Source organism: Notolabrus celidotus, chromosome 21, assembly GCF_009762535.1.
Source record: "Notolabrus celidotus isolate fNotCel1 chromosome 21, fNotCel1.pri, whole genome shotgun sequence".
NCBI lineage: Eukaryota > Metazoa > Chordata > Actinopteri > Labriformes > Labridae > Notolabrus > Notolabrus celidotus.
In genome coordinates, this window is record NC_048292.1 from 19,704,599 (window position 1) to 19,729,132 (window position 24,534).

At 44.7% G+C, this 24,534-nt stretch overlaps 1 protein-coding gene across 1 annotated transcript in view; it reads right to left on the reverse strand.

Annotated features, from left to right (window-relative positions):
* The window catches only part of tmem178b (transmembrane protein 178B), a 93,186-nt gene extending 68,947 nt beyond the window's left edge, over positions 1–24,239 (reverse strand). Inside the window, exon 1 of the mRNA XM_034673779.1 lies at positions 23,765–24,239. Within this exon, the coding sequence (XP_034529670.1) occupies positions 23,765–24,143 (379 nt within the window). The 5' untranslated portion in view covers positions 24,144–24,239. The remainder of the gene's footprint in view (positions 1–23,764) is intronic.
* Positions 24,240–24,534: the final 295 nt, after the last annotated feature.

Below are 24,534 nucleotides of genomic sequence, written 5' to 3' on the forward strand. Positions count from 1 at the left end.
TTTAATTTCAGAGAGCTGATCGTGGATCAGTTTCCTTCACTGTCACTGAACAGAGACTGAAGCTGTCGTTATAAAAACACTACTTTGTGATGTTTGAGCTCATGAAGTGTAAACATCTGTAAATTACTCAGATTATAGGTCATTATTCTGTAAACTGAGAGCCTGCAGAGAAAACATGATCCCTGACCAGCCTCTCTGAACCCTGAGTGCAGCTTTCCCTAAACTTGCATTCTTTCGTAATGTCCAGCAGGGGGCGACTCCACCGTCGAAACACATGTCAAGTGAGCGCAGGTTATCTGCTAACACCAAGTCCAAGAGTATATGATGAGACCTGGTCTTTAGAGGATCCTCTGCCTGGAGTCTGCTCTCCACCAACATGAGATTAAAAACTGGGTTTATTTTAAAAAGTCAATAAAACACAAACTGTTGGATTTCCATGTCGTCACTTTTTTGGAAACTTTTAGTTTTATAGATTTTTGTGTGTTTGTTTTTGTTTCCATTATTTTGTCGATTAATGCTTCTTATTTTCTATTTGCTCAGATATTTCACTCATTTTGCATTTTCATTTTTGATTTTTATCGTCGGATGCTGTTGCATTTTTGTTTAATGGAAACTGTGATTTTAAATTATTGTTTTTATTATTTTTGTTTAGTTGTGTGGAACCAAAGGAAGACTAGAAACACACTGTGGAAGCTAACGAGGATCCTAATGAAGAATAAATAAAGACGTGATGGTGATCAGGGGCTGAAAAATCTAATCAGGTCATCCTTAAACATCAGGACCAGATGTTTGCACGCTTCTTTCTTTCCTCTCAATCGATCTCACACTGCTGTGCTGAAGAAACTGAAATATTATGAGAAAAAACAGCAGCTGTGAGTTAAATCTGATGTTGAAGCTCTTTAGAGGTGATAAACATAAAGAAGATGCATCAAGAGATCATGCAGAGAGAGTTAACACTGATCATCACCTTAATGTAGAGGAGCTCAGGTGTGTCTCTGACTCTGTTTATGACTCTTTTTAATCTCTGCAAACTAATGTGTGATTAAAGACGCCTGACTCTCCGCTGTTAGAGCAGCGTGGTCGTCTGATCGTCTTTTGTGTTCAGCCATCTCCTCCTCTCCCAGGATGCACCTGTGCTCTGTCACCATAGCTGCATTTTAATGCAGTCGCTGCTCTGGCAGCCGTACAGCGAGCACCGAGGTCACCGCGTGTTCCCATCTGTCTCATGTTGTCACAGCAGCGGGAGACGTTAGCATGGCGACGAAGCCGCTCCGAGCGCCACGGGGCAGGTAGGTGTTTGTAACAAGACCCCTGAGCCGACCTGACACATCAGGACACCGACACCACTTGGCTCAAGTCAAACTCTCTCACACATACGCTGCCGTCCACTACAGAGCACCGACATGTGTGAACGCGTCTCTTTAGGTATCGATGCTGCTTTAGCTACTGCCAACAATCTGCTGGCACACATTACTCTCATCCCGCTAACAGGAAGCACTTCCCCTCTCGGTCAGACCTGCAGCAGCTCTTTTGACCTCGTGTTGATTTTACATCTAGGCCACAGGAGTAATAGAGAGCTTCTTATTCCTCTGAGGAGGCTGTTATCCCTCCACGTGCTGAGCCTCAGAGAGTCACAGACAACGACCTCCACCTTTCCTCTTAAATATGAGCACGTGTTTGTACAGGAGAGGACGGACCAGATGTAAAGACCAAGCCAAAACAAAATAAGACATTGAGCAGCTTCAGGGACACCAGCATGAAGAAAACTGTTCATCATCTATAAATCTGACACCATCTCCCAAAATGACAAATCAACAACAAACAATCTACATCTAAAGAAGAACATGCATGACAATGAGAGCGGGGCAAAATGATGTTCAAATGTTCCCTCTTCGTTTTAATCCAGAGGTGGCAGGGTCTAATAATCTTATATTTGGATTTTATATTTCTATTGTTTAGCTCTCAATTACTTTCAGTGTTTTGTTTAACAGTTGCGGCGTAGGTGTCATATTTCTAATATTTCCAAAGTCAGAGCATCATTAACTTAAACGTTATAAAAGGTTTCCTCACGACATCTGACCGAGTATCTGCCGAACACTCTGAACCGACTTCATCACTCCAGTTCTTAGATCCCCACACTGGCTTCCTGTCTGTCAGAGAATAGACTTTAAAATCCTGCTGATGGTTTATAAAGCCCTGGTTTAGGCCCAAAACACATTGCTGATCTGCTGCTACTGTATGAACCACCTCGACCTCTGAGGTCATCAGGTACTGGTCTGCTTTCAGTCCCTAGAGTCAGAAGGAAACATGGTGAAGCAGCGTTTAGTCGTCATGCACCACATATCTGGAACACACTCCCTGAAAGCTGTAGGTCCGCTCCATCTCTCACCTCTTTTAAATCAAAGACTAAGACCTTTTAATTTGCCACTGCCTTCCTATCTTAGCTTATTTTAACTCACTTTAAATGCAAATTTTAATGTAATTTTTAATATATTCTAATTTTCCTTTTCTGTTTTATTATATTTGTCATTTTAATTGTGTTCTTTTATGCTTGTCTGAATATTACCAATGCTTTTAATCTATTAATGTAAAGTACATTGAGTTGTCCTCGTGTATGAAATGTGCTTTACAAATAAAGCTGCCTTGCCTCTGAAATGGACGGAGACGAGAAACACTTTCATTCTTAAGTTCAGAGAAAAAAATGACCTGAAGAAAAAACTGAGTCTGAATGTTTGAAGGTTAAGTTAGACGTCATCTGTGTTTTCTGAATGAGAGGTCATTTAAGGTCACTGATATTATGAAGCTGATCGGATGTTTGTTTTTTCATACTGAGTCTTAGTTCCTGTGTTCAGGTCAGATTCTCTGTGAATAAAGCTGAGGGGACTCTGGGATCACATCCTAACACCGGGCTTTGACAGTAACGTTCAACCGGTACGTCTGCTCACCTTCTGTAAGCTAACAGTGATAAGTCAGAGTTTGTAAAGTTTAGTCGTCATTACGTTCGTTCATAATCTAACGTAGCTTCAGATCAACACATGAACTCATCACTCTGCATCCTGATAAACGATAACAAAGAAATGTCGGATTAAAAAGAAGAGACATAGCTTCACCACAGAGGGTGACCGTGCTCATGGGAAATGTAGTCTGCATCCCAGAAAAAAAAACTACTGAGTTCATCAAGAGGGGGCGACAGAGTCAACACGGCATGAGAACTCCTCTCTGAGACTTAAAGGGTTTAGTTTAAACGTCAGCGGTCTTAGACCTTGAAGCTAAACTTTTACAGTTTGATTGTTTTTGTTGTTTTCTGCAGAAATCGGATGTTTCCTTAAATTAAAGAAATAATCTTTCATCTGTTATCAAAGCGATCCAGGTGATCGAATGCGTGACATTAAAATGATTTCCTTGTTTAAAGCCCTGATCCTTGATATTCCCTGAGTTGTTTTCTTTGCCCGGATCACTTTGATGTTTGATATTATATCTTGAAAAAGTGTGGGCAGCAATCTCCGCTTCCTTTATCTCACCCTACACACCTGACTGCGTCGCTCCGAGCCACAGCTATCTGCAGCGATAAAGAGATTATAAAAGGCAGAGCGGGCGAGCGGAGAGGCCGTGTTTCCTCACCACCTTGATGATATAGCTTTTTTAATCTGTGCTGACAATAAAGACGTTGCATAAAGAGGAAGCAGACGGAGCAGACGCAGGAAGAGCTGAAGCTACAGAAAACCTTGCACTGAGCTTTATTTCATGTGACTCTGATAAACTGTGGACGAGCATTTACTCCTAACCTTTTAAATTAAACTAAGTTAGGACAGCGTCAAATAAACACAAACTCCTGTGTCTGTTTCCCCTGCATGGACGCCAGCTCTCTGGTCCTTGGGTCACTGAGGAAGGACCAACCGGCCTGCACAAAATCCCGAGCTCAGCCCATCGAACACCTTTGGGATGAATGGGAACATTGGACTTTAATGCTCTACATCATTGTCAAATCCTCCCTAATGCTCTTGTGGCCTACTTGAGAGAAATATCTGCAGCAAGTTTCAAAGTCTGTTGTGAACCTGAACGTGGAGGCTGTTAGAGCGGCTCGTTGCGACGAGCAGACTCAGTGTGTGTATGAACACGTGTGTTTACATGGATCTGAAGCTGGGTCTGATATCATGACATGAATCTGAAACTATATGAGCTCCTTTATTAAAGATGTAACTGTGTTCAGCTCCAGCTTTAAAACAAAGACACGTCCTCTCACACGTAGCTGCTCTTGGCCTGTTAGCCTGTTAGCTTAGTCGTACAGCGAGCTGACATCAGGACAGGGAGCTCGGAGCACCGGGGGGTGTTTGTGTTTACAACTTCAGCACTGAGCTTTGGATTACCAGGCCCGGGGCGGGAAGGACCCAGAGCGGGGTTCTGGGTCTCTGCCAAGGTCTACCTGAGAGTGTTCAGGTACTGCAGGCTGTTGTACTCTACACACTGAGATACGAGCGTCCTGTGAACACTGGTGGATCCACATCAGACCTCAAACTGTCTCAGTGCTCTCTATCAGCTCTCTGGATTAAGTTTCTACCTATATGTCCTGTGATAGAGACACAAATCTATATTCAGATCACATAATGCACATAAAATGAGCTCAAACTGATCAGTGATCATTAAATATCATCAACAAATGGAGGGAAAATTGACTCTGATGTAACAGTACAAATATCAAACCCTGACACTAACACACTGAAACGTCCTCAGAGATCCCGCACACACACACTGACCTGAGTGTGTGTCTGATGAAGTATGAGCAGGAGTGTGTGGTGTTAACAGTAGCACAGCACTGACAGGAAGCAGAGGCAGATGATGAAACAGAAACTATCACGCACTTTGAGCATTGAATTGTCTCTTAGTGTCGAGGAGGAGAACAGATGTGACTTTAATAAAGTGCTGCAGGATCAGGACTATAAACACCATCAGTTTGCCTCCATCACAGCGAGACATGGACAGGTGTGAATCACAGCCTCTTTAAATAAAACAGAGAGATGAACTCATAAAGTCATCCATAAGTGACCGTAAATAAGACCGTTGTTTCTTTTATTAGCAGACTTAAGGCAGAGTCGCCCTGAGGAGCACTCGAGTCAAATCTTCATCCCTGTTTTTAACCAAGACTGTGAAAGGACCGGTTTGAAGACAGATCTTGGATCAGTGTTTCAACGTTCAACAGCTAAAGAGTCAGCTCTCCACCAGAGACTATAGTTCAGAGACTTTTCACATTCACCTCATGTCAAATTAAATCCACATCAAACTGAACCTTTTTCTGAATGAACTGTTCAATTTTCTGTTTGCACAGATCTGCTGCAAACAGGAAGTCTTTACAGCGGGCAACAAGAGAAAACTTTGCAAAAGCATAAAATATATCAAACACGAGGAACAGGTCGAGTCAAATATAACGATCAGAATGCGCTGCACATTAAAGAAAAACATGCTGCAGAAAGACTGATACGTAAATGAGCAGAGGTCAAAGTGCACACACAGAGAACGAAAACGCAACAGAAGCTTCAGGTCTGCAGGATGAACCAGAGACGTGACTCCATACCTGCTGAGTTTTTGTTTAACACACAGACTTTATAAACATGAACACAGTCTCACCGATGTCACGTGATGGTTTCTGATGAAGCCAAATATAAGGACGACATGTTGGAAGTCCTGACTGAACCTTAAAACCTGGACCAAGCGGCAACCTCTGGTCTAAAAATATCAGTCCAATGCGGAAGTGCTAAAGAAAATTCGAGATATTGAGATTATAAGTCTTCCAATGAGACTTGATTGACAGGCAGGAACACTGTAGATGCTGGATAGGAGGCTCAAAGCCCGCCTCTTTACGTCACAATCACTTGACAGCAGCAACATGGATCCCGCCGACGATTGGCCTCAAAACAGCACTTCAGAAACAGATGGGTGACGTCATGGATACTATGTCCAGACTTTATACAGTCTATGACCTGGACCTAAACCATCACAGAGGAGCTGAGGACGAGTTTCAGCCTCCTGAACAATGTCTGCAACTGACCCACCTATCCATCATCTAAGCCACGGCCCCTTAATTATGAACGCTTCAGCATGATTCTGAGTTTGTATATTTTCATAACAGAAGAGTTATTAAACATGTACCTCTGTTTACAGTCTGAGTGAGAGACCAATTTTTTTTTTTAACCAGGCTGTGAACAGGTTTTAAATTAATATGGGACCAAACGAGGATTCCTCTTTTAGAGTCTGCCTCTAGTGGACACCTGAGGAACTGCAGCACCTGGTTTGACAGACCGTCAGTGACTCTGATCAGAGACTATCTTCAGTGAAGGTTAACTGTTTAATATAACATGTGATTTTATTATGGTGGAATAATATTTAAGAATGTAGAATTTAAAAAAACATCATAAAGCACCTGATTTTTGTTTATCTCCTGGTGTGCTCCATCTTCACTTCTTTTATTCTCTCCATCTTTATTAATTGTTGCATGTTCCTCCATGTGTGTGTGTGTGTGTGTGTGTGTGTGTGTTATCTCTGAGAGATGCACAGCACATTGTGTCATGCATTGTAAGACAACAATAAAGGCGTGTTATTCTTTCACATCTATTGTCTTTTATTCTCTCTCATTAAATAAAACTGTGTTTTGTTCTTATCAGTCGATTCCAGACGTCTGCTGGCTTCAGAATAAAGCTCTGCTGATGTTCCACAATCACTGAAGTCTGAGTCTTTGAATCATTAAGCAGAGTTTATGTTTAGTCTCCGTTAAAGCAGCAGACTGTGAAATAGAGCAGATAGTAAACTTTACAAAGCAGCTGCTTCTCATCTGTCCCCTGCTGCGCTGCAAACTATCTCCTCCGTCTACAACACTTTTTAAAGTTGTTCTAAACTTAAAGCCGCTTTAAGAAACCGTGAGATCAAGCCGTTTAAAGAGAAACTCAGAGTATGTGTCTGTTCGTGTTTAATTGGCAGAAAAGAAAAGAAAACGAAGGCGACAGAAAAAAGCAGGCGCAGAATCAAATGAAGGAGAGAACAGAAACAGAACAGTGAGAGCTTCCTCCGTCCTCTCTGTGACGTCACCGCTCGTCTCCATGGCGTGCTCCGTGTCTGCAGAGAGGTTTGGAGAGGCAGCTTCCTGCAGCTCCACACCTCTCTCCGGCCATCAGCAGATCGGATTCAGCCAATTATTCAGACGGAGATGGATGTCATTCAAACGTCAGAGCCTGAGCTCAGCCTCACGGCACGCCTGTTAATGAAGCTCACCTCAGAGGATGCAGGAGTCAGGTCCATCAGCCTGCTCTGTGATTGTTCCTGCTGCACAGTGGGCCGGACCTAACCGTAGTTACTGAGCACACCCTGAACATTAACGCGTTTGTATCTATGGAGAGTTATTTTTGTTTTCTGTCGTTGGGGAATTTGTTTTTTGCACAACATGAACAAACAAGGATTGTTTTCCTCCGTCAGCCAACGAGACGTCAGTTTCCATCCATCAGAGTTTCCCACAGAGCGACGCTGAAGCTGTGAGGACGGATTTGTTTACAGGAAATATCTGACACCTGATCCTGAGAGCAGACCAGCAGCAAGAGAAGGTCTGCACTGAAGAGGAGAGTATGAAGCACAACCAGGTCCAGGTCAGAGAGACCAGGAGGGGTGAAGTGGGTACTACGTGGAAACAGGACGGATGATGGAGACACATTGACCTCCAGAGTTTGGCCTGATCAGTAACTCTGCAAAGTTTCAGTGTGTCTTCTCTTATGAGGCGATCTCCACCTCTGGGTGACCTAAAAAATATATATGTCATAAAGTATCCTCAGATGACTTTGAGATTACTTTTCTTATAATAAACACTTTAAGAAGTCTGTTTGTGGCTCAAACACGGCACTGTGAGGTCTGCAGCCGTTACACGGGATTGGATGAAGGTGTTTTTTATCTGGACGAGCTGCTCTCACTGGCTCACTCTGAAGCTTTGTTATAAACGGGTTACTCTGTGTCACACCTCACAGGAAACAACTTCACAATTAACCAAAGAGTCCCTCCCCATCAGGACAGATTTGAGCTCCACAAAACGAAAGCAGCTCTTAGCAGAGAGATGAGATGCTAACAGCTAATCTCCACAATCAGACGCAAAACAAGAGCAGACTACACAGAGCTGCAGGACTCATAGTGCCCTATTACCCCTAGAACGCAACACTCCCAACATGCAGGCCTGCTACTTAAAGTCTCTAAAAGTAGTATGGGAGGTAGAGCCTTCAGTTATCAGGCATTAGTAGGCTTCAAACGTTCCTTTTTGATAAAGCTTATAGTTAGAGCTGGCTCAGGCTTGGACCAGCTCTTAGTTATGCTACTATAGGCTTAGACCAACACGCTGGAATCCTGTCTTTCCCTCTCTCCTCTCTCTGCCTGTCTTTTACTTTAACTCTTCCTGTCCGGTTAAAGTTACTAGTCCCTGAGCTCCCTTGTCTCGTAGGTTCCTCTGGATCTCTGCTGCTGTGGACGTGCAAGACTCCAGCTGCTAGAACTACTACTATCCGTCTCACCACTATCATCTCCCTATATCCCTCTCTCTGTAACCTGCTAAAGTTACAGTGCAAAGTGCTCTGCTCATGGTGGATTAAGATGAGATCAGACTGAGTCCTGTCTGTAAGATGGGACTGGATCTGATCCTGTCTTGATGTTGGGTCTTAGAGAGGTTATAAAGGTAAATATTGGATCAGCTGTGATCATGTTGATCAGCTGTGAGTCTGTTACTTTAAGGTGATATCAGTCTGAACTGAGGTGGTCCTCCTGCAGCCTGCCTGTGCAGTTAAACACAGTTAAATGAGCCTCTCCTCCTCCCCCGCTCTCGTACAGCCTCTGTTGGTCTCCGTCTTCCTGCGCGTTGTAATTATGAACTCGGTGTGAATTAAGAGGTAAAAGGAGATGAAAGGGAGACGGCACAGACTGAGGGCCTGATGATAATGAGAGGAGACGAGCTGTTAGGCAGAATGAGACCAGGCTGTGATGAAGCTTAAACACAGAGGGCTCAGGTACGTCTGCACCTCTGCTGCTCTGATATGATGAGGAGGAGGAGCATGTCTTCATCAGAGGCTGAGACTCTACAGATGACTGATGGAGGCTGGGAGACAGAAATAACTGTAATATAGGGATCAACTCATCATTGTGTAAACCTCTACAGTTACAAAAATAAAGAAATAGTGTTTCTGCAGAAAATTTCTCCTCTTCATCTTTAAGGGGCTGATGTCTGATCTACGGAGAACACAACAAACCAGCAGCACAAGTTTTAACTAAGTCACTGAGGAGGAACTGGAGACTTTTAAAATAAACTAAAAACATTTCCAATTCAGTCTGGATTTTATTCAAAGTTTCATAGTGTAATGAATTATTTAGATTTTAATGTAATGTAATGTAATGTAATGTACTCATTTTTTTGTATTATTTGTCTACTGAGTTGTGTTGATATGCAGTGCATTTATTTTATCTTTAACAGCTACCATTAACCTTTTTGATTTATCTTTATCAACTATTTATATTCTTATTTCTATTACTCACCTTTTTTATTTTAATTTTAATGTTTTTTTTAATATTTTTTATTTTTACCTAATTGATTTGTATTATTTTTCTACTCAGTTTTATTGGCATTTATTTAGCCTTTAACTTTATCCTCACCCTTATTTAATTTATTGTTTTAACTATTTATATTCTTATTGATATTTTGATGCTTTAACTTATTTTGAATTACATATATTTTACTGTTGTTGGTGTGCATTAGTCTCTACTTCAAAATATATTTTTGCTCTTTATATGTATCATTTTATTTCTGCTTTTTTATTCTTGTTTTCAGTCGCTTTAAAGAACTTTGAATTGTATTTGATTTGTATGAAAGTTGCTCTATAAATAAATTAAGATTGATGATTGATCAGGTTCCTGGTCTACGTTCAGATAGCACTGTGTAAACCTTTGTGTTGCCTCCTGTCTGTTTGTTTTTAGTCTCTTAGTTTCTGACCCGTTCTTAAAGAATAAGAGGTCAACAGATTCACCTCTTCATTAAAGAATGATAAACTTCTCTCGCTCTTTCTCCATCCTCCTCTTCCTCTCTCACCCTGACGTCCCTGCAGCTTTAACAGAGGATGAAGTCTCCGTGGGAACGCTGTCTCTCTCTTTCCTGGCGTGTCGTCATCCCGAGCGGTCGGCTTTGTTGTCTCACCTCCTGACATTCAGAGAAACACTCGTCCTGATCCCCGCTCTGCTCGCCGCCAGCTCAATCTGCCTGATTATCATCTGTCAAACATTCACTGCATGTTACCATGACGATGCAGGCCCGGGGATGAGGAAGCAGAGGATGATGATGATGATGATTAGGCTCTGTTTGGTCCCTTTAGAGTTAATGGAGGCTGAAAAGGAGCATCTCTGCTCTGGATCCAGGCAGCGTTTAGAGCACAAAGCTGAGCTGGCGGCCTCCTCTCAGTAGCGGACTCTTTATGGGACTGAGTGTTGTTTTGTCCTGAGCAGTAAAAAGGCCTTTTCTCTGAGCGAGCAGCTGCAGACACAGAGCTCCCTTCATGCAGCAGAATAAGGCTGTGATTGATGCAGACTCTTCCTCTGGGCTTGCGGCGCTCTTTGACTTGATAAGCCGTTGATTAAACGGGCCGGCCAGAGGAAGACGAGACTGAAGAGGCGCCGCAGGACAGAGAGCGGCCTTCTGAAGAATGGAAATGTCCTCTGATGTGAAATCAAACATGGTTTTCATCCCCGACGCTTCAGGAAGTCTTAGCAGTGTTTCAGACCGACTGTCTGAACTCCTCTGAACCCGACACTCCGTCTGATACTGAGCTCAGCTTCAGACCAGAACCAGAGCTTTAACAGAACCTGAAGGTCTGAAGTTATGAGAAGACACAGCTCAGTTATTCTTTACGAATCTTAATCTGTTAATAAAGTGAAGAATACAACGAGCACATTAAAGAGCAAGCTGCAGTTTGATCAGGTTATAGTAAGTATAAACCAAAGACAGTATGAATAATGAACGTAGTCTCCGTGACGTCACCCATCTGTTTCTGAAGCGCTGCTTTGAGGCTGATGGGCGGCAGCCACATTGGAAATGTTGAACTCAACAGAAATGCTGTCAAGTGAGTGTGAGGTAAAAAGGCGGACTTTGAGCCTCCTCGCTAACAGCTGCAGTATTCCTGCATATCAATCAAATCAGCTGTGCCTCTCATTGGAAGACTCATAATCTTAATATCTTAATATCTCAGCCCGCACAGTGTGTGGCAATCAAGAAATTAGCTATCCAGACTACACTCGTTTTTTGAACCAGAGTGTAAACATGTTTATTTCTGCTGTAAAGATTGGCTCTTTGAATAGGTGTGCATGTGGTTTCCAGTACTTCCGGAGCCAGCCTCTAGTGGACATTCGATGAACTGCAGTTTTTAGCACTTCCGCATTGGCCTCATATTTTCAGACTGCAGGTTGGTGCTTGGTATAAACACATAGCTCAGTGCTGTCCTCTAATCTTGTCCTCTAACACTCCTCTCACAGTGAACATCTCTGTGGCGGTCTCTGGATACGAGCGGTCTCACTGCGGCTCCATCATGACTCCACTTCCTGTTCGGTGGATCTGAGTGTAACACAGCTGCAGAGTGAATAAAAGCTGAACACTGACTGAGTGTGTGGGGGGGTTCATTCCTCATCACTGAGCCTTCATCGCCGGCCCCCTCATCTTCATCATCTCCATAAAGGTCCCGACTGCCAATCACACTTCCACGACACCTTTGTTTCCATGGCGACGTCACGCTGCCACCGCAGAGTGGGCCGACATCGCGGGAGAAGGACTGATGTGTGTGAGAGAGACTCAGGCTGTGTGTCACCTCCTCCGGCTCACATGACATTTATACAGAGTCCATGAATCCATGTTCCCCAGGAGCTCTGACTGAAGCATCCAGAGGAGAATATTTACTTTCATCTGTTTCTCTTTTTTCACTTCATCAGATTTATCAACGAGTTGCTTGATCCATAAAATGATCTCAGGTGGATCAGAGTTTACTAACATCGCCAAACATGAGCACAAGCATCCTCCGCTGTAACGTTTAACACTGTTTTTTTATAAAGACGAGGACTCATCACTGAGTGCTTTAATAATACACATCACTCATTCACACCACACACTGCAGATGTTACCGGGAGCAGTTTGCACGATGCCAACATTTGTGTCAGCAGGAAAAACAATCTGTATGGAGAGGAACACAACCCAGTGTAATGATGGCTCCCATGGTTGTTAATGTGAGGAGGATTTCTTTCTCTCTATAAACAGATATCTGCATGAAGAGCAGCTAACAATCTGTTCTAGATCAAACTTTTTACACTCAGACACAAATCTGCTTGATGCTGTGTCACTAAAGACAATCAGATGTCAGAATTCTGAGAACAAATGGAACATTCCGTGAAGAAGGTCAGAGCTAAAAAACATCAGTGTCTCTAATCCTCTGTCATAGACCTCCATTCAAAAAACAAACATTGTGAAAGTAGTTTTCTAATCCTCTTGAGGACAGACCTGACAAAGCTTGACTTTTGACTTTTGAATAATCTGCATCATGATGTTGTTATTTCAGCAAACGTAAGACCAGTTAATTACAAGAACATCAGTTCCTGTTTCAGGTTCATACCGCTGAAGGAAGCCAGAGTGAAGCCTCTGTGGAACGCACTGTTTACAGTGAAGCTGAGACTCGCCACTTACAGGTAAAGGGGCGCTCCTCTGAGGGACATCGCTCAAGAGTTAACAACTTTATATCAGATTATGAGTCGGCTGATTTCAATCCTTGTCCTCTTTATCTGTGTTTTCAGTCATACACAGTAATTATAACATTCATTTTAAACAGTCAGTAACTTTAAACAGTCAGTAACTTTATGAATAGTTTTGTTCTGATTTAAAGCTCAGTTGAGTTCATGAATCATTAAATTCTATGTTAGTCCTTTTTCTTGGCAGTTTAAGACGGTCAGTGACAGCATTATCATCTTTATTATGTTATCATCCTCTTCCTCCTGCAGAGACACAGTGAGTGTGTGTGTTTGTGTGTGTGTTAGTGTGTGTGTGTGTGTGTGTGTGTGTGTGTGTGTGTGTGTGTGTGTGTGTGTGTGTGTTAGTGTGTGTGTGTGTGTGTGTGTGTGTGTGTGTGTGTGTGTGTGTATAATCCCTGCACATTATGTGTCCGGTCTGTCAGAGGAAAGTGCTCCATGTTTTATTCATGCTGTATAAATCATGTTTTAGCGCAGCTCTGATGTGTGTAGTGTGTTCTCCTGTTAGTGGGTATTACAAGCAATGTGTGTGTGTGTGTGTGTGTGTGTGTGTGTGTGTGTGTGTGTGTGTGTGTGTGTGTGTGTGTGTGTGTGTGTGTGTGTGTGTGTGTGTTAATTTGCACATGCTGCCCTCCGGCTGCACATGCTCAGTGCGTGTCTGTGGGAGAGAGCATGAGGTCATCAAACATTCATGTCGGCTGTGTGGACACAGACCACATCATACTGCGTCCTCCTCCTCCTCCTCCTCCTCCTCATGTCTCTGACTCTCCCCGTGGTCACACAAGTCACTCTGACTGCTCCATGACTAACTCTCTCTCTGGACCTTCAAACACACACAACCTCCTCCTTCACCATCTATGATGACGGAGTTCAGCTCGTCTTTATTGACCAATCAGCTAGCACATCCAGGTGAACCCTTGCTCAGCACTTCAGGTCTGTGACTGCAGCTGAACTTTAAAGAGACATAACCAAGAATTAGACCTCAGGTGACGACAGGAACACAGTCATCCACCTGCAGGCTGTTATTAAGATAACTCTGTGAGACAGAGACAAAGAAACTGAGGAACTACAGACTGAACAAGATCTTAAACACAGCTCAGACACAGACCTGTGAATATGAAGCAGAGTGATTCCTGCAGCAGGTGATCAGACTAATCAGCCCTCAGGTGCGTCTGTAACACAAACACTCCTGCAGCCTGTGAAGAGTTTTGATCAGAGAAGCATCAAATGACCACGAGGACTTTAATCCAAGAGACACTGAAGACGAGGAAAACTATATCAGGTCATGAAGAGGACTCAGCAGTAGGTTTGCAAAATTCCAGGAAGCTGGAAACTTTCCATGGGAATAAATGGTGATTTATGGGACTAAACCAGGAATTTACTAAATTAAAGGTTGGCTCTTAATAGGGAACTTAGGAAGAGCCCAGGAAGAGCCCATTGCCTGAAAGGGTTTAGCAAAAATGCAGAGGCTAGGCTTGAGAAGCTTGAGGGAAGATGCTTTTTTGTTTGCATGTGGAATGGAACTTTATTGGAGCGAGAGGGGCTCCTCCTGTGTTTCATTACTGTCAGGGTGTGAATGTGTTCAACCTGCAGGGGCACAAACAAGCAGAGAGCTGCCTTCACTCCAGTCTGAATTATTTAACAGTTTCCAGGAAGACCAGGGTGTGTGTGTGTGTGTGTGTGTGTGTGTGTGTGTGTGTGTGTGTGTGTGTGTGTGTGGGTGTGGGTGTGGGTGTGGGTGTGGGTGTGGGTGTGTGTGTGTGTGGTTTTCAAGCCACAACACACCTGTTCACACACAAAGATAACCTCAACCTGAAACCTCTGAACCCACGAGGACGACTTGTCACACCTCTAACACAAAGATGTTAGGTGTATCACTCCTCCTGATCACACAGTGCGAGTTTCAAAACACACACACACACACACACACACACACACACACACACACACACACACACACACACACACACACACATACACACACACACACACACACACACACACACAAACACACACACACACACACTGAGAGCCGCACATCATCTCTGCAGAGGAAGACCATCAATGCCATTCATGCATCGTCAAAGGAGGCCCAGCTGCAGCACACACCACACACATGCACGCACACACATGCATGCACACACACTCACACACACAATCAGACACACACACACACACACACACACACACACACACACACACACACACACACACACACACACACACACACACACACACACACACAAACACACAAACACACAAACACACAAAGCTTGGACTCAGACCAGTAAACCCTCAGAGTGTGTGTTGAGTGGTAAACTGCAGGGCGACTCTCTCCTGAGATCAGCGTGTTTAAAGCGGAGTGACGAGGAGCTCCTGGGAAGCTTTAGCTCACACTGATGTCTTTAGAGCATCTTTCTTTCTTTCTCTCTTTCTCTTTTATTTCTTCTTCTCATCACTCTGACAGATCCTTTCTGCTCTCTTCTGCAGAGAAACCTTTATTTAAACTGAAGGGTCCTCTGATTGGACTCAGGTGTTTTCTAGTGAAGTCCTTAGTTTCCTCTAGACCGTCCTGACTTCCCTCCTCTTTTATCTCCCCCTCTTCTTCTCCTCCACATTATGAAGATGAAAACATTCTTTGACAGCCTCATTTGTCCCAAACAGAAGTCTCTACATTTACAGAATCATTGATTCACGATCCAGAAAGCGTTCACTACGTCAGCCAAACATCCTCTCCTGCTCTGTGTGAACTTTGATTTCTTCGTCCTTATCAAACTGATAATCGATCACTAATAAACATCAATAACCAGTGAAGTGTCGTCTCTCAATTCAGCATTTGAATCGATTTTAAAAATCTATAATCAGCCGAGCTGTGGAGCACATCGCCCTGCAGGCTGCACGCCTCACTTCGTTTCTCTTTGCATCAGTTCATGTTTTTAATCTGACGGCTCATTCCCTCTCTCTCTGCAGCAGAACATCAGGACTCATTGTTCCTCTCACATTTGGATCCTGGAGATCTACATGTCTTTAGATTTTCCTCAAGTTGATCTTTGCTCTCTCCTTCTACTCTCTGTCTCTCTGTCTCTCTGTCTGTCTGTCTGTCTGCCTGCCTGCCTGCCTGCCTGCCTGCCTGCCTGCCTGCCTGCCTCTCTCTCTCTCTCTCTCTCTCTCTCTCTCTCTCTCTCTCTCTCTCTCTCTCCCTCTCTCTCTCTCTCTCTCTCTCTCTCTCTCATATCAGTTTTCAGTGGATTGTCAGCTCTGATATCTTTATGGTGTTTTTCACATTGTCATCCCTCAGACGACCGTACGAGGACGAGAACACTGAAGCAGGAGGAGAGAGAGAAGTCTGCAAATGAAACGTGTCAGCTCTGTTTGTACTCCTCACAAAGTGAAGCCAGATTTTTGTGTTTTACTGGGTTCACTTTATAAATCCTTCTGCAGAGACAGACAGACCTCTGTCACTCTACAGACGGTTACTAACAACAGAGTAAGTCTGCTTAACACAAACTTCAAAAGAAAACAACATTAAGTCAACAGCAGACATTTCGAGAGGTGTGTCAGAATATTAAGACATGAGTATCCGTGCAGGACGAGGAGGGCCATCCACCAGTGTTTTAACGCACCTTGGCTGCACACAGGAAGACAGTCTATGGCTGTCTTCGAAACGGCCTGCTACATACTACCTACGAATGTAGAAGGTAGTAGGTACTGCCTATTACATACTGCGTTTCAATTTAGTATATAGTATGAGTGCTCTGTTCCATCTGTTCTGCAGGATGCTGGATCAGACGTCACTGGATTTCCGGTTTCGGAAAGCGGAAGTAAACAACAGCCAAGCTGATAGAGAAACTGCTGCTCTAGCATCCACTTATGATTTAAAAAGTTAAGAAGTGTTTCATATGTAATTTTATCATTTTCACAGCACCTAAAAACTGAGTTCCCCCCATCAAAAAAGAATAAAAAAGAAAAAGCAGAACAATCGCTGTGCATTGTGGGAAACAGTACATGAGGGAGACTGGTCCGATGCGTACTGAGAAATGTTCCCGTATAAGTAGACATCCAGCATATCTGACATACTGCAGATTTTGCTCTTGTTCACATACTACTTACTGAATTTTGGCCAAATCAGTACGTACCGTTGTATAGTAGGTGGTTTTAAAAACAGCCAATGTGAAGGAAAAAAAGGGGCGGAGCATTTGTCTTAAAGTAACCCTGGATCCCATCTTCAGCCACCTGTCAACATATCAGCTTAATAAAAACTCTATAGACTAGTCTGCCTCAAATCCTGATTTTTAATACTCAGGACTCAACCTGGACTCAGATTCAAGTATTAAACAGATACCTGCCTGTGCAACCTCGTCTCCTCACACCAACTACACTCAATCCTCTAAAGCTGCTGTTCACCTGTGAACAAAAGAAGAGGACGACTCATCCTGAAATCTGTCATCACTAATGGCTGCTTTCAGGATCTCTAAAATGCCACCCATCCTCATCAGAGAGGAAACTTCACAAACTCTGCACACTGTCGTTGCTACAGAGCCTGTTTGGTTCAACTTTTAGAATAATAATAAAATATATTTTATTTATAACACACTTTTCATTTCAGGAAATCTCAAAGTTCTACAGGCACACAGTAAAAAGGAAGAAACAGACTTGAATTTTTTTTAAAAAGAGTACTTAAAGTAGTTAAAAGCCTCTTTAAAGAGGAAGGTCTTTAAGTGTATCTTGAAAGCATCCACAGTCTGTGGGATCCTAAGGTGGCTGGGCAGGGAGCTCCACAGACATGGTGCAGCAGCACAGAAGGCCCGGTCTCCCATGGTCCGGAGCTCGGTTCTGGGTGGAGGAGGTTTTGATGTGCAGAGCGTGAATTCCGGGATGGAGTTTGCTGGGTGAGGAGTTCTTTGAGGTATGGTGGGGCGTTTCCATAGATGGAAAATGATGATGGGTGATGAGAGCGACTTTGTAGTTTTTTCTTGCTGTGATGGGAAGCCAGTGAAGTGTGTGGAGTAGTGGGGTGATGTGTTTGTGTTTTCTGACTCTGAGTAGGATCCTGGCTGCAGTGTTCTGAATTAGTTGGAGCTGCTTTTAGAGATTGGATGTGAACAGTTTCAAACTGTGAGGACGAGAGAGAGAGCGGATCTGTGGATGAGTCTGCAGCAGCTGTCATGTCACTGAGTCTGTCTCTCTGCACACTTTAATGAAACAGGACTAAAACATTCAAACATGCTCTCTGATGATTTCCTGTTTCACTACAAGAACAGCAAACTATAAAGCGGGACAACGGGAGTCAAAAGCCCGGTCCTACATTTCCCACAATTCAACTCAACTACCACAGTGTCAGTTCAGCTAGCGTAGCAACTAATCCAGCCTGGATGCTGCAGCAGAGAGGAGCAGCAGGCTGCAGAGATCCTGGGAGCTCAGTCTGAACAAACTCTCAGATTATATTTTTAAACTTGTAGTCCTCGTCCAGACGCGGTGAGTCACTGAGACGTCACCGCTTCTGAATATGTGACGCTGTACATCCTCAGAGTTTGACTCTGGAGGTAAAGCTCCTTCAGAAAGCTCCCTGTCCTGAGAGGTGACTCTTAAAGACCATCACATGATGAGTTCAGATGTGTCCACTGTCACAGTTTAAAGCTGACTCTCTCACCACCCGTCTCACAGAGTCCTCCTCCGTCAGTCTGAGCAGCTTTACCAGCTCACTGACAGGAAACCTACGTTGCACCTTTAGCCTCCCGTTGTGTCTACTTTAGCCGTCCCCATGATCCTGGGCCCCCAGGGAGCGAGGTAATCCGACCCGGGCCCCTCCCTGGCGGCTCGGTTTGGTGAGCATCGGGACCTGAGAGGCTTTCTCCCCTCCTCACAGAGAAACAACAGATGGTGCAAGACGAGGAGGCCTCACCCCCAAACCCTCCCACCCTACTCTATATGTAATCCTCTCCTCTCTGACATCCCCGTCTCCATAAACATCCTCCGCTCTCTCTCTCCAGAGAAGTCTCTGATGTCGTCTCTCTCCGGGGGTTTCTTTCAATAAGACGCTGAGACAGTGAGACGGTTTCTCCTCCATCAGGAGGTCACGTATTGAGCGCCGAGACACGATTACAACTGAGCTAACGTATGCTAACTGCTCAGATTAAGGGGTGACCCAGATAGAGGAGACAAAGGACCTCAGGGTGAACTCACTTTATGACCTGATGCTTTCTCTTCTTAAATATGAGGTTAGATAAAAACAGGCAAGAGACTTTTAAAGAGTCAGACAGTTTGGTCTCAACAATCAGAGAAGGAGCGGAATAAAGAGTTTAATCATGAAGCAGGTACGACCCTCAGACCTCGTCTCTCTCAGTCACTAACTGCATTAAGATCAGATCTGATTGGACGCTGCAGATTCCCTGTTTTTAGGTCAGAGGACGAGGAGACGTTTCACGCTGCGTCTCCCCTCGGCTCCGACTCAGACACAATAGCAGCAGGATCACAGGATATTAAAACACTCATGTTTGGGTGCTTTTATGGGATTTGTAGACAGGAAGACAACCTCGGTCATCATCCCTCTAACACTGTTTGTATAACCCAGGCTCACCCCCACACACACACCCCCACACAAACACACACACACACACACACACACACACACACACACACACACACACACACACACACACACACACACACACACACACACACACACACCTGTTAGCTCTCCCTCCTCATGGACTCTATCTGAAGGAAGTCGGCGCTCTTAGATGAACGCACGCCCCTGATGTGACTGAACAGCTTACGCTTCGTTAGCGCCTGAGCAGGGCGGAAAAACCAGGAAGTTAAACATGAAGTTAAATGTCAAAGTGAGAGAATATGATACATGCATTTAGATCATGACTCATCCCTGACATATAACACAAATATCATGTTTATTTATATAAAACAGCGTGGAGCAGGAAGTGACTCATCAGATCTGAGGCTAACGTGTCGCAGAGTAACGTGGAGCTGTCAGAGAGTCTGCAGGAATAATCCAGCGTGTTCGATGATGATTCAACTCCAGAGATTAAAACTGAAGAACAGCCAAACAGCGTGTAGAGAGAAAGCTTTGTGGTGTTTCCCCTGACCTCTGACCTCTGACCTCACACACACCTGCACAATGAGAGTTATGTTCTCTGAGAGGGAGGACGGCTTAACATCATGTCTCAGTGGAAGTACTGCTGCACATTTAAAACTGATTTAAAGGTTAGATTAAAAATACAAACACGACTCGTAAATCTGGATATTAAAAAGTCTGAATGGTGCAGAGCTGTGGAGAGGAACACTGAGGTCCCTGAATGCACCCTCACTCACTACAGCCGGACACAGAAAGCAGCATCTGAAAGTGTGCACAGATTAAAGATGTGTTTGTTCTGTTAGCTCTAACAGGAGAAGGAGCAGACACGGCAGCAGAAGAAGGAGCGGTTGTGTTACTCATAGAGGAGCAGCATTAGTCTCAGACTGAGCGGCTTCATGGCAGCATTAACAGAAGTATGAGCAGAGGCAGCAGAGGGAGAGGAACAGTACCTCAGTACTTCCTGTATCTGTGCTCAACTTGTGTTTCTATGTTTCTGTAAACCTCCATTCTCCAGTCCACTTCATACCTGCTGTGTGTCTCTGATTGTAACCTGCAGGACAGCACGTTGTTAACTCTAATATCCATCTAACTTTCTCACTAATGCCCCCTCTAAATATTAGGACAGCAGCACCTCTGACTTCAGACTTAGACCAGGGTATAAGGTGCAGACACTTTCTGCTTCCTCAGGATAACAACGCGCCACACCTTGTGTTCAGACTGAAGAAGTCGCTGTAGTTGCAGTTTACACATCGTAGGTGCAGGGCGTAAAAATGACACCTGCATCAGGTGGACAATAATAGTGACACTAACGCTGCACGCTCAGACACAGGTGTACGGTCGGGACCTATTACCTGAAGAATATCAGAATATCTGACGTTCACTTCTACAAAAAGTCATCTCTGCTTTTACTCATGTGTGGTGTATAGCTGCTTCATCCAGCGCCTGAAGTAGGAGCCTCTTCTTCTTCAAACCTTTTCATTGTCCTTTAATGCCTTTATTTATTTTCAAAAACCTCTATACCAATAACTTATCAGTCTACTGTCTCATCACTTTATTGTCTTTATCCTTTTGCATTGTTAGATTTTCTTCACTCCTCTTTCTGTTTAAGGTTTGTTCTATCAACTGAATCCTGCATGCTTAGTTTGTCAAAGCACTTTGTAAACATTTGTTTTAAAGTCACTGTATGAATAAAGTTATTATTATCATGTTATTTTAGCCTAAAAGTTGTAGTGTTAGTAGATTTAGAAGCAGTAGTAGTTTTATTGCAGCAGAAGCATGATTAGCAGCTCAGTCAGTGGTTGTGCGTGTGTGTGTGTGTGTGTGTGTGTGTGTGTGTGTGTGTGTGTGTGTGTGTGTGTGTGTGTGTGTGTGTGTGTGTGTGTTTGTGTGTGTGTCTGCGTGCGTTGAGCTGCAGGATGTCAGTGTGTCAGGATCCAGCAGCTGAATGTGTTCTAACAGTTCTCCCTCCTCTTCGTCCCCTCAGTGATTATGAACTGAATGATGAAGACAAGAATGTCCACTTCATCCTGACAGAGCACAGAGAGCGATCAGACCGGCCCTCTGTTGAGGTATTCCTCTGATCACACAGCACACACACTGAGAGCCGCACGCACACACACACACACACACACACACACACACACACACACACACACACACACACACACACACACACACACACACACACACACACTGAGAGCCACACATCATCTCTACAGAGGAAGACCATCAACACCATTCATGCATCGTCAAAGGAGGCCCAGCTGCAGCCCACACCACACACAAGCACACACATGCATGCACACAAACACACAAACACACAAACAAACACACAGAGCTTGGACTCAGACCAGTAAACCCTCAGAGTGTGTGTTGAGTGGTAAACTGCAGGGCGACTCTCTCCTGAGATCAGCGTGTTTAAAGCGGAGTGACGAGGAGCTCCTGGGAAGCTTTAGCTCACACTGATGTCTTTAGAGCATCTTTCTTTCTTTCTCTCTTTCTCTTTTATTTCTTCTTCTCATCACTCTGACAGATCCTTTCTGCTCTCTTCTGCAGAGAAACCTTTATTTAAACTGAAGGGTCCTCTGATTGGACTCAGGTGTTTTCTAGTGAAGTCCTTAGTTTCCTCTGGACCGTCCTGACTTCCCTCCTCTTTTATCTCCCCCTCTTCTTTTCCTCCACATTATGAAGAGGAAAACATTCTTTGACAGCCTCATTTGTCCCAAACAGAAGTCTCTACATTTACAGAATCATTGATTCACGATCCAGAAAGCGTTCACTACGTCAGCCAAACATCCTCTCCTGCTCTGTGTGAACTTTGATTTCTTCGTACGTATCAAACTGATAATCGATCACGAATAAACATCAATAACCAGTGAAGTGTCGTCTCTCAATTCAGCATTTGAATCGATTTTAAAAATCTATAATCAGCCGAGCTGTGGAGTACATCGCCCTGCAGGCTGCACGCCTCACTTCGTTTCTCTTTGCATCAGTTCATGTTTTTAATCTGACAGCTCATTCCCTCTCTCTCTGCAGCAGAACATCAGGACTCATTGTTCCTCTCACATTTGGATCCTGGAGATCTACATGTCTATACATTTTCCTCAAGTTGATCCTGGCCCCCTCTCTCTCTCCCTCTACTCCCTCTCTCTCTCTGGTGTCAAATCATTCTAAATGTTCAGTATGAGTTATTGTTTGTGCAGCAGACCTCTGAGAAACCTTGCTGAGTCATATTGTTGCCATTCTAGTTTGAAAATATGCAAACAGTTTGTCTTATCAGTTTTTAGTGAGTTGTCCTGATATCTTTATAATATCAGTCTCTAGGACCCCGTTGTCAGCTGTCCTCTGCAGCCCTGTCGTCTCTGACTCTTTAACTGTGACCCTTCAAAGATTCTTCAGACTGATGTTTGAATCAGGAGAGACGGGCGTATGTTTCTAATTCACAGGGAACATTGTGTTCACCGTTATACAAATGTACTTTCAGCCAGTCTGTGCTTTGAGAGCACAACATGAACTCCACATGTGGCCCTCCTGCATGCTCATCATTAGAGCCGATACTGCTCTAAGCTAGCTGTGCTGTTAGTCTCTCACAGGGAGGGTGAAGAAATGGAAACACTATTCTTGGAGTTGGGCAACTTTCCAAATTACCAGCAAGCGAGTGCAGCACTCTGAGTTCAAACAATTTCAACTCTGGCCTTTGTTGCTGCTGACCTTTCAAACACAAGCAGCGATCAGCTGATTACAGCTAGGAACAACACGAGCAGGGAGGGAGGAACAGAACTCTTCAACCAGTATCATTCATTCCCAATATCAACACCAGAGTCTGACTCAACATCTGTCTGACTTTACAAAAATAAAGGTTTTCACAGAGCGATGATGTGATCAGCAGAGAGCATGGAGTCCTTACATCCTGTGAACCCGTCACCAGGTAATGTTAGATATCTAACGCCTCTCTTCAGGCTGAACACTGATGTTCTGCAGCATGTCATTGAGGCCCTGTATGTACAAAAAGCCAGACTACCTGATAGTGATACCTCACAGGTGCTGAATGTTCTAACATAAAGAACATGAACACAGATTCAGAGGAGGAACACAGGGAGCCTCTGATGGACGGAGCAGCACGCAGGCCTCCATCCTCTCCTCCGGCGTCATGATGAGCATGCAGCATGAAAACAAGAGGCAGCTGCAGGCCGTTCATCCCTCACACTCTGACACTCTGCATGCCTTCACACACACACAGAGTAACACACACACACGGCCAGAGTAACAGAACACAGCCCCGTGCCCTTGTTCGCCCTCTGGTCCCTTGAACCCTCAGCAGAGTCCTGCATGTCCCCCTGATCATGTCTCAGCAGCAGCTTTAGCTCGAGTAGCGGTCTGCCGTCGTCTTACCTTTCCGGATCAGGTCCTCTATCTCCTGGTCGAAGCCGAGCCGGTGGCACCTCCTCCACAGCCCCATGTTGGTGGAGTTGTACTGCCGGCTGCACTCATCCGCGGTGCTCATGGCGAACAGCTGCCGCCGGTTCCGGGCCAGCAGCAGCTTCTCCTCCCAGCGGGGCGGGCTGCTCCGGCTGGCCCGCAGCGGCAGGCTGTTGTTGGGGATGTAGATGAAGCCCGGGTCCTTACGGCTGGAGAAACTCCGGCAGCGGTCCCGGTACCTCCGGGCGTCGGTTTCGTACCAGTGGTCGGAGCACATCGCCACGGCCAGCATGCCCAGGGCGCACAGAGACAGAGAGAGCCCAGCGTACAGCAGCAACTTCCCGGCAGCCATGCTCGCTTCTGTCACAGCCGCATCAGCACCTCGACAGACGGACAGCTCCTCTGCGGCGTCCCGCCGGCTCAGCTCACATCACCACCGGAGCGACGCGCCGGGACCATGACCGAGGAGCAGGAGAGGCTTTATGTGACGGAGCTCAGCGCAGACAGAGGACCATAAATCCCGGGATGACACCGTCTCTTCCTCTTGCGCGGCGTTGCAGCAGCTCGGAGACTGAGGACTCTTATCTCATCTCAGACCCGAATCAGCGACATCCATCCACCTGACAGGGACACAGCAGCAACACGCAGCAACACATCAGATCTGTATATTAAGTGCTTCATGTTACACAGACCCCCCTCCCTGCATCACCCACCCACTGAAACAAGCGGTGCATTAAAGCAGC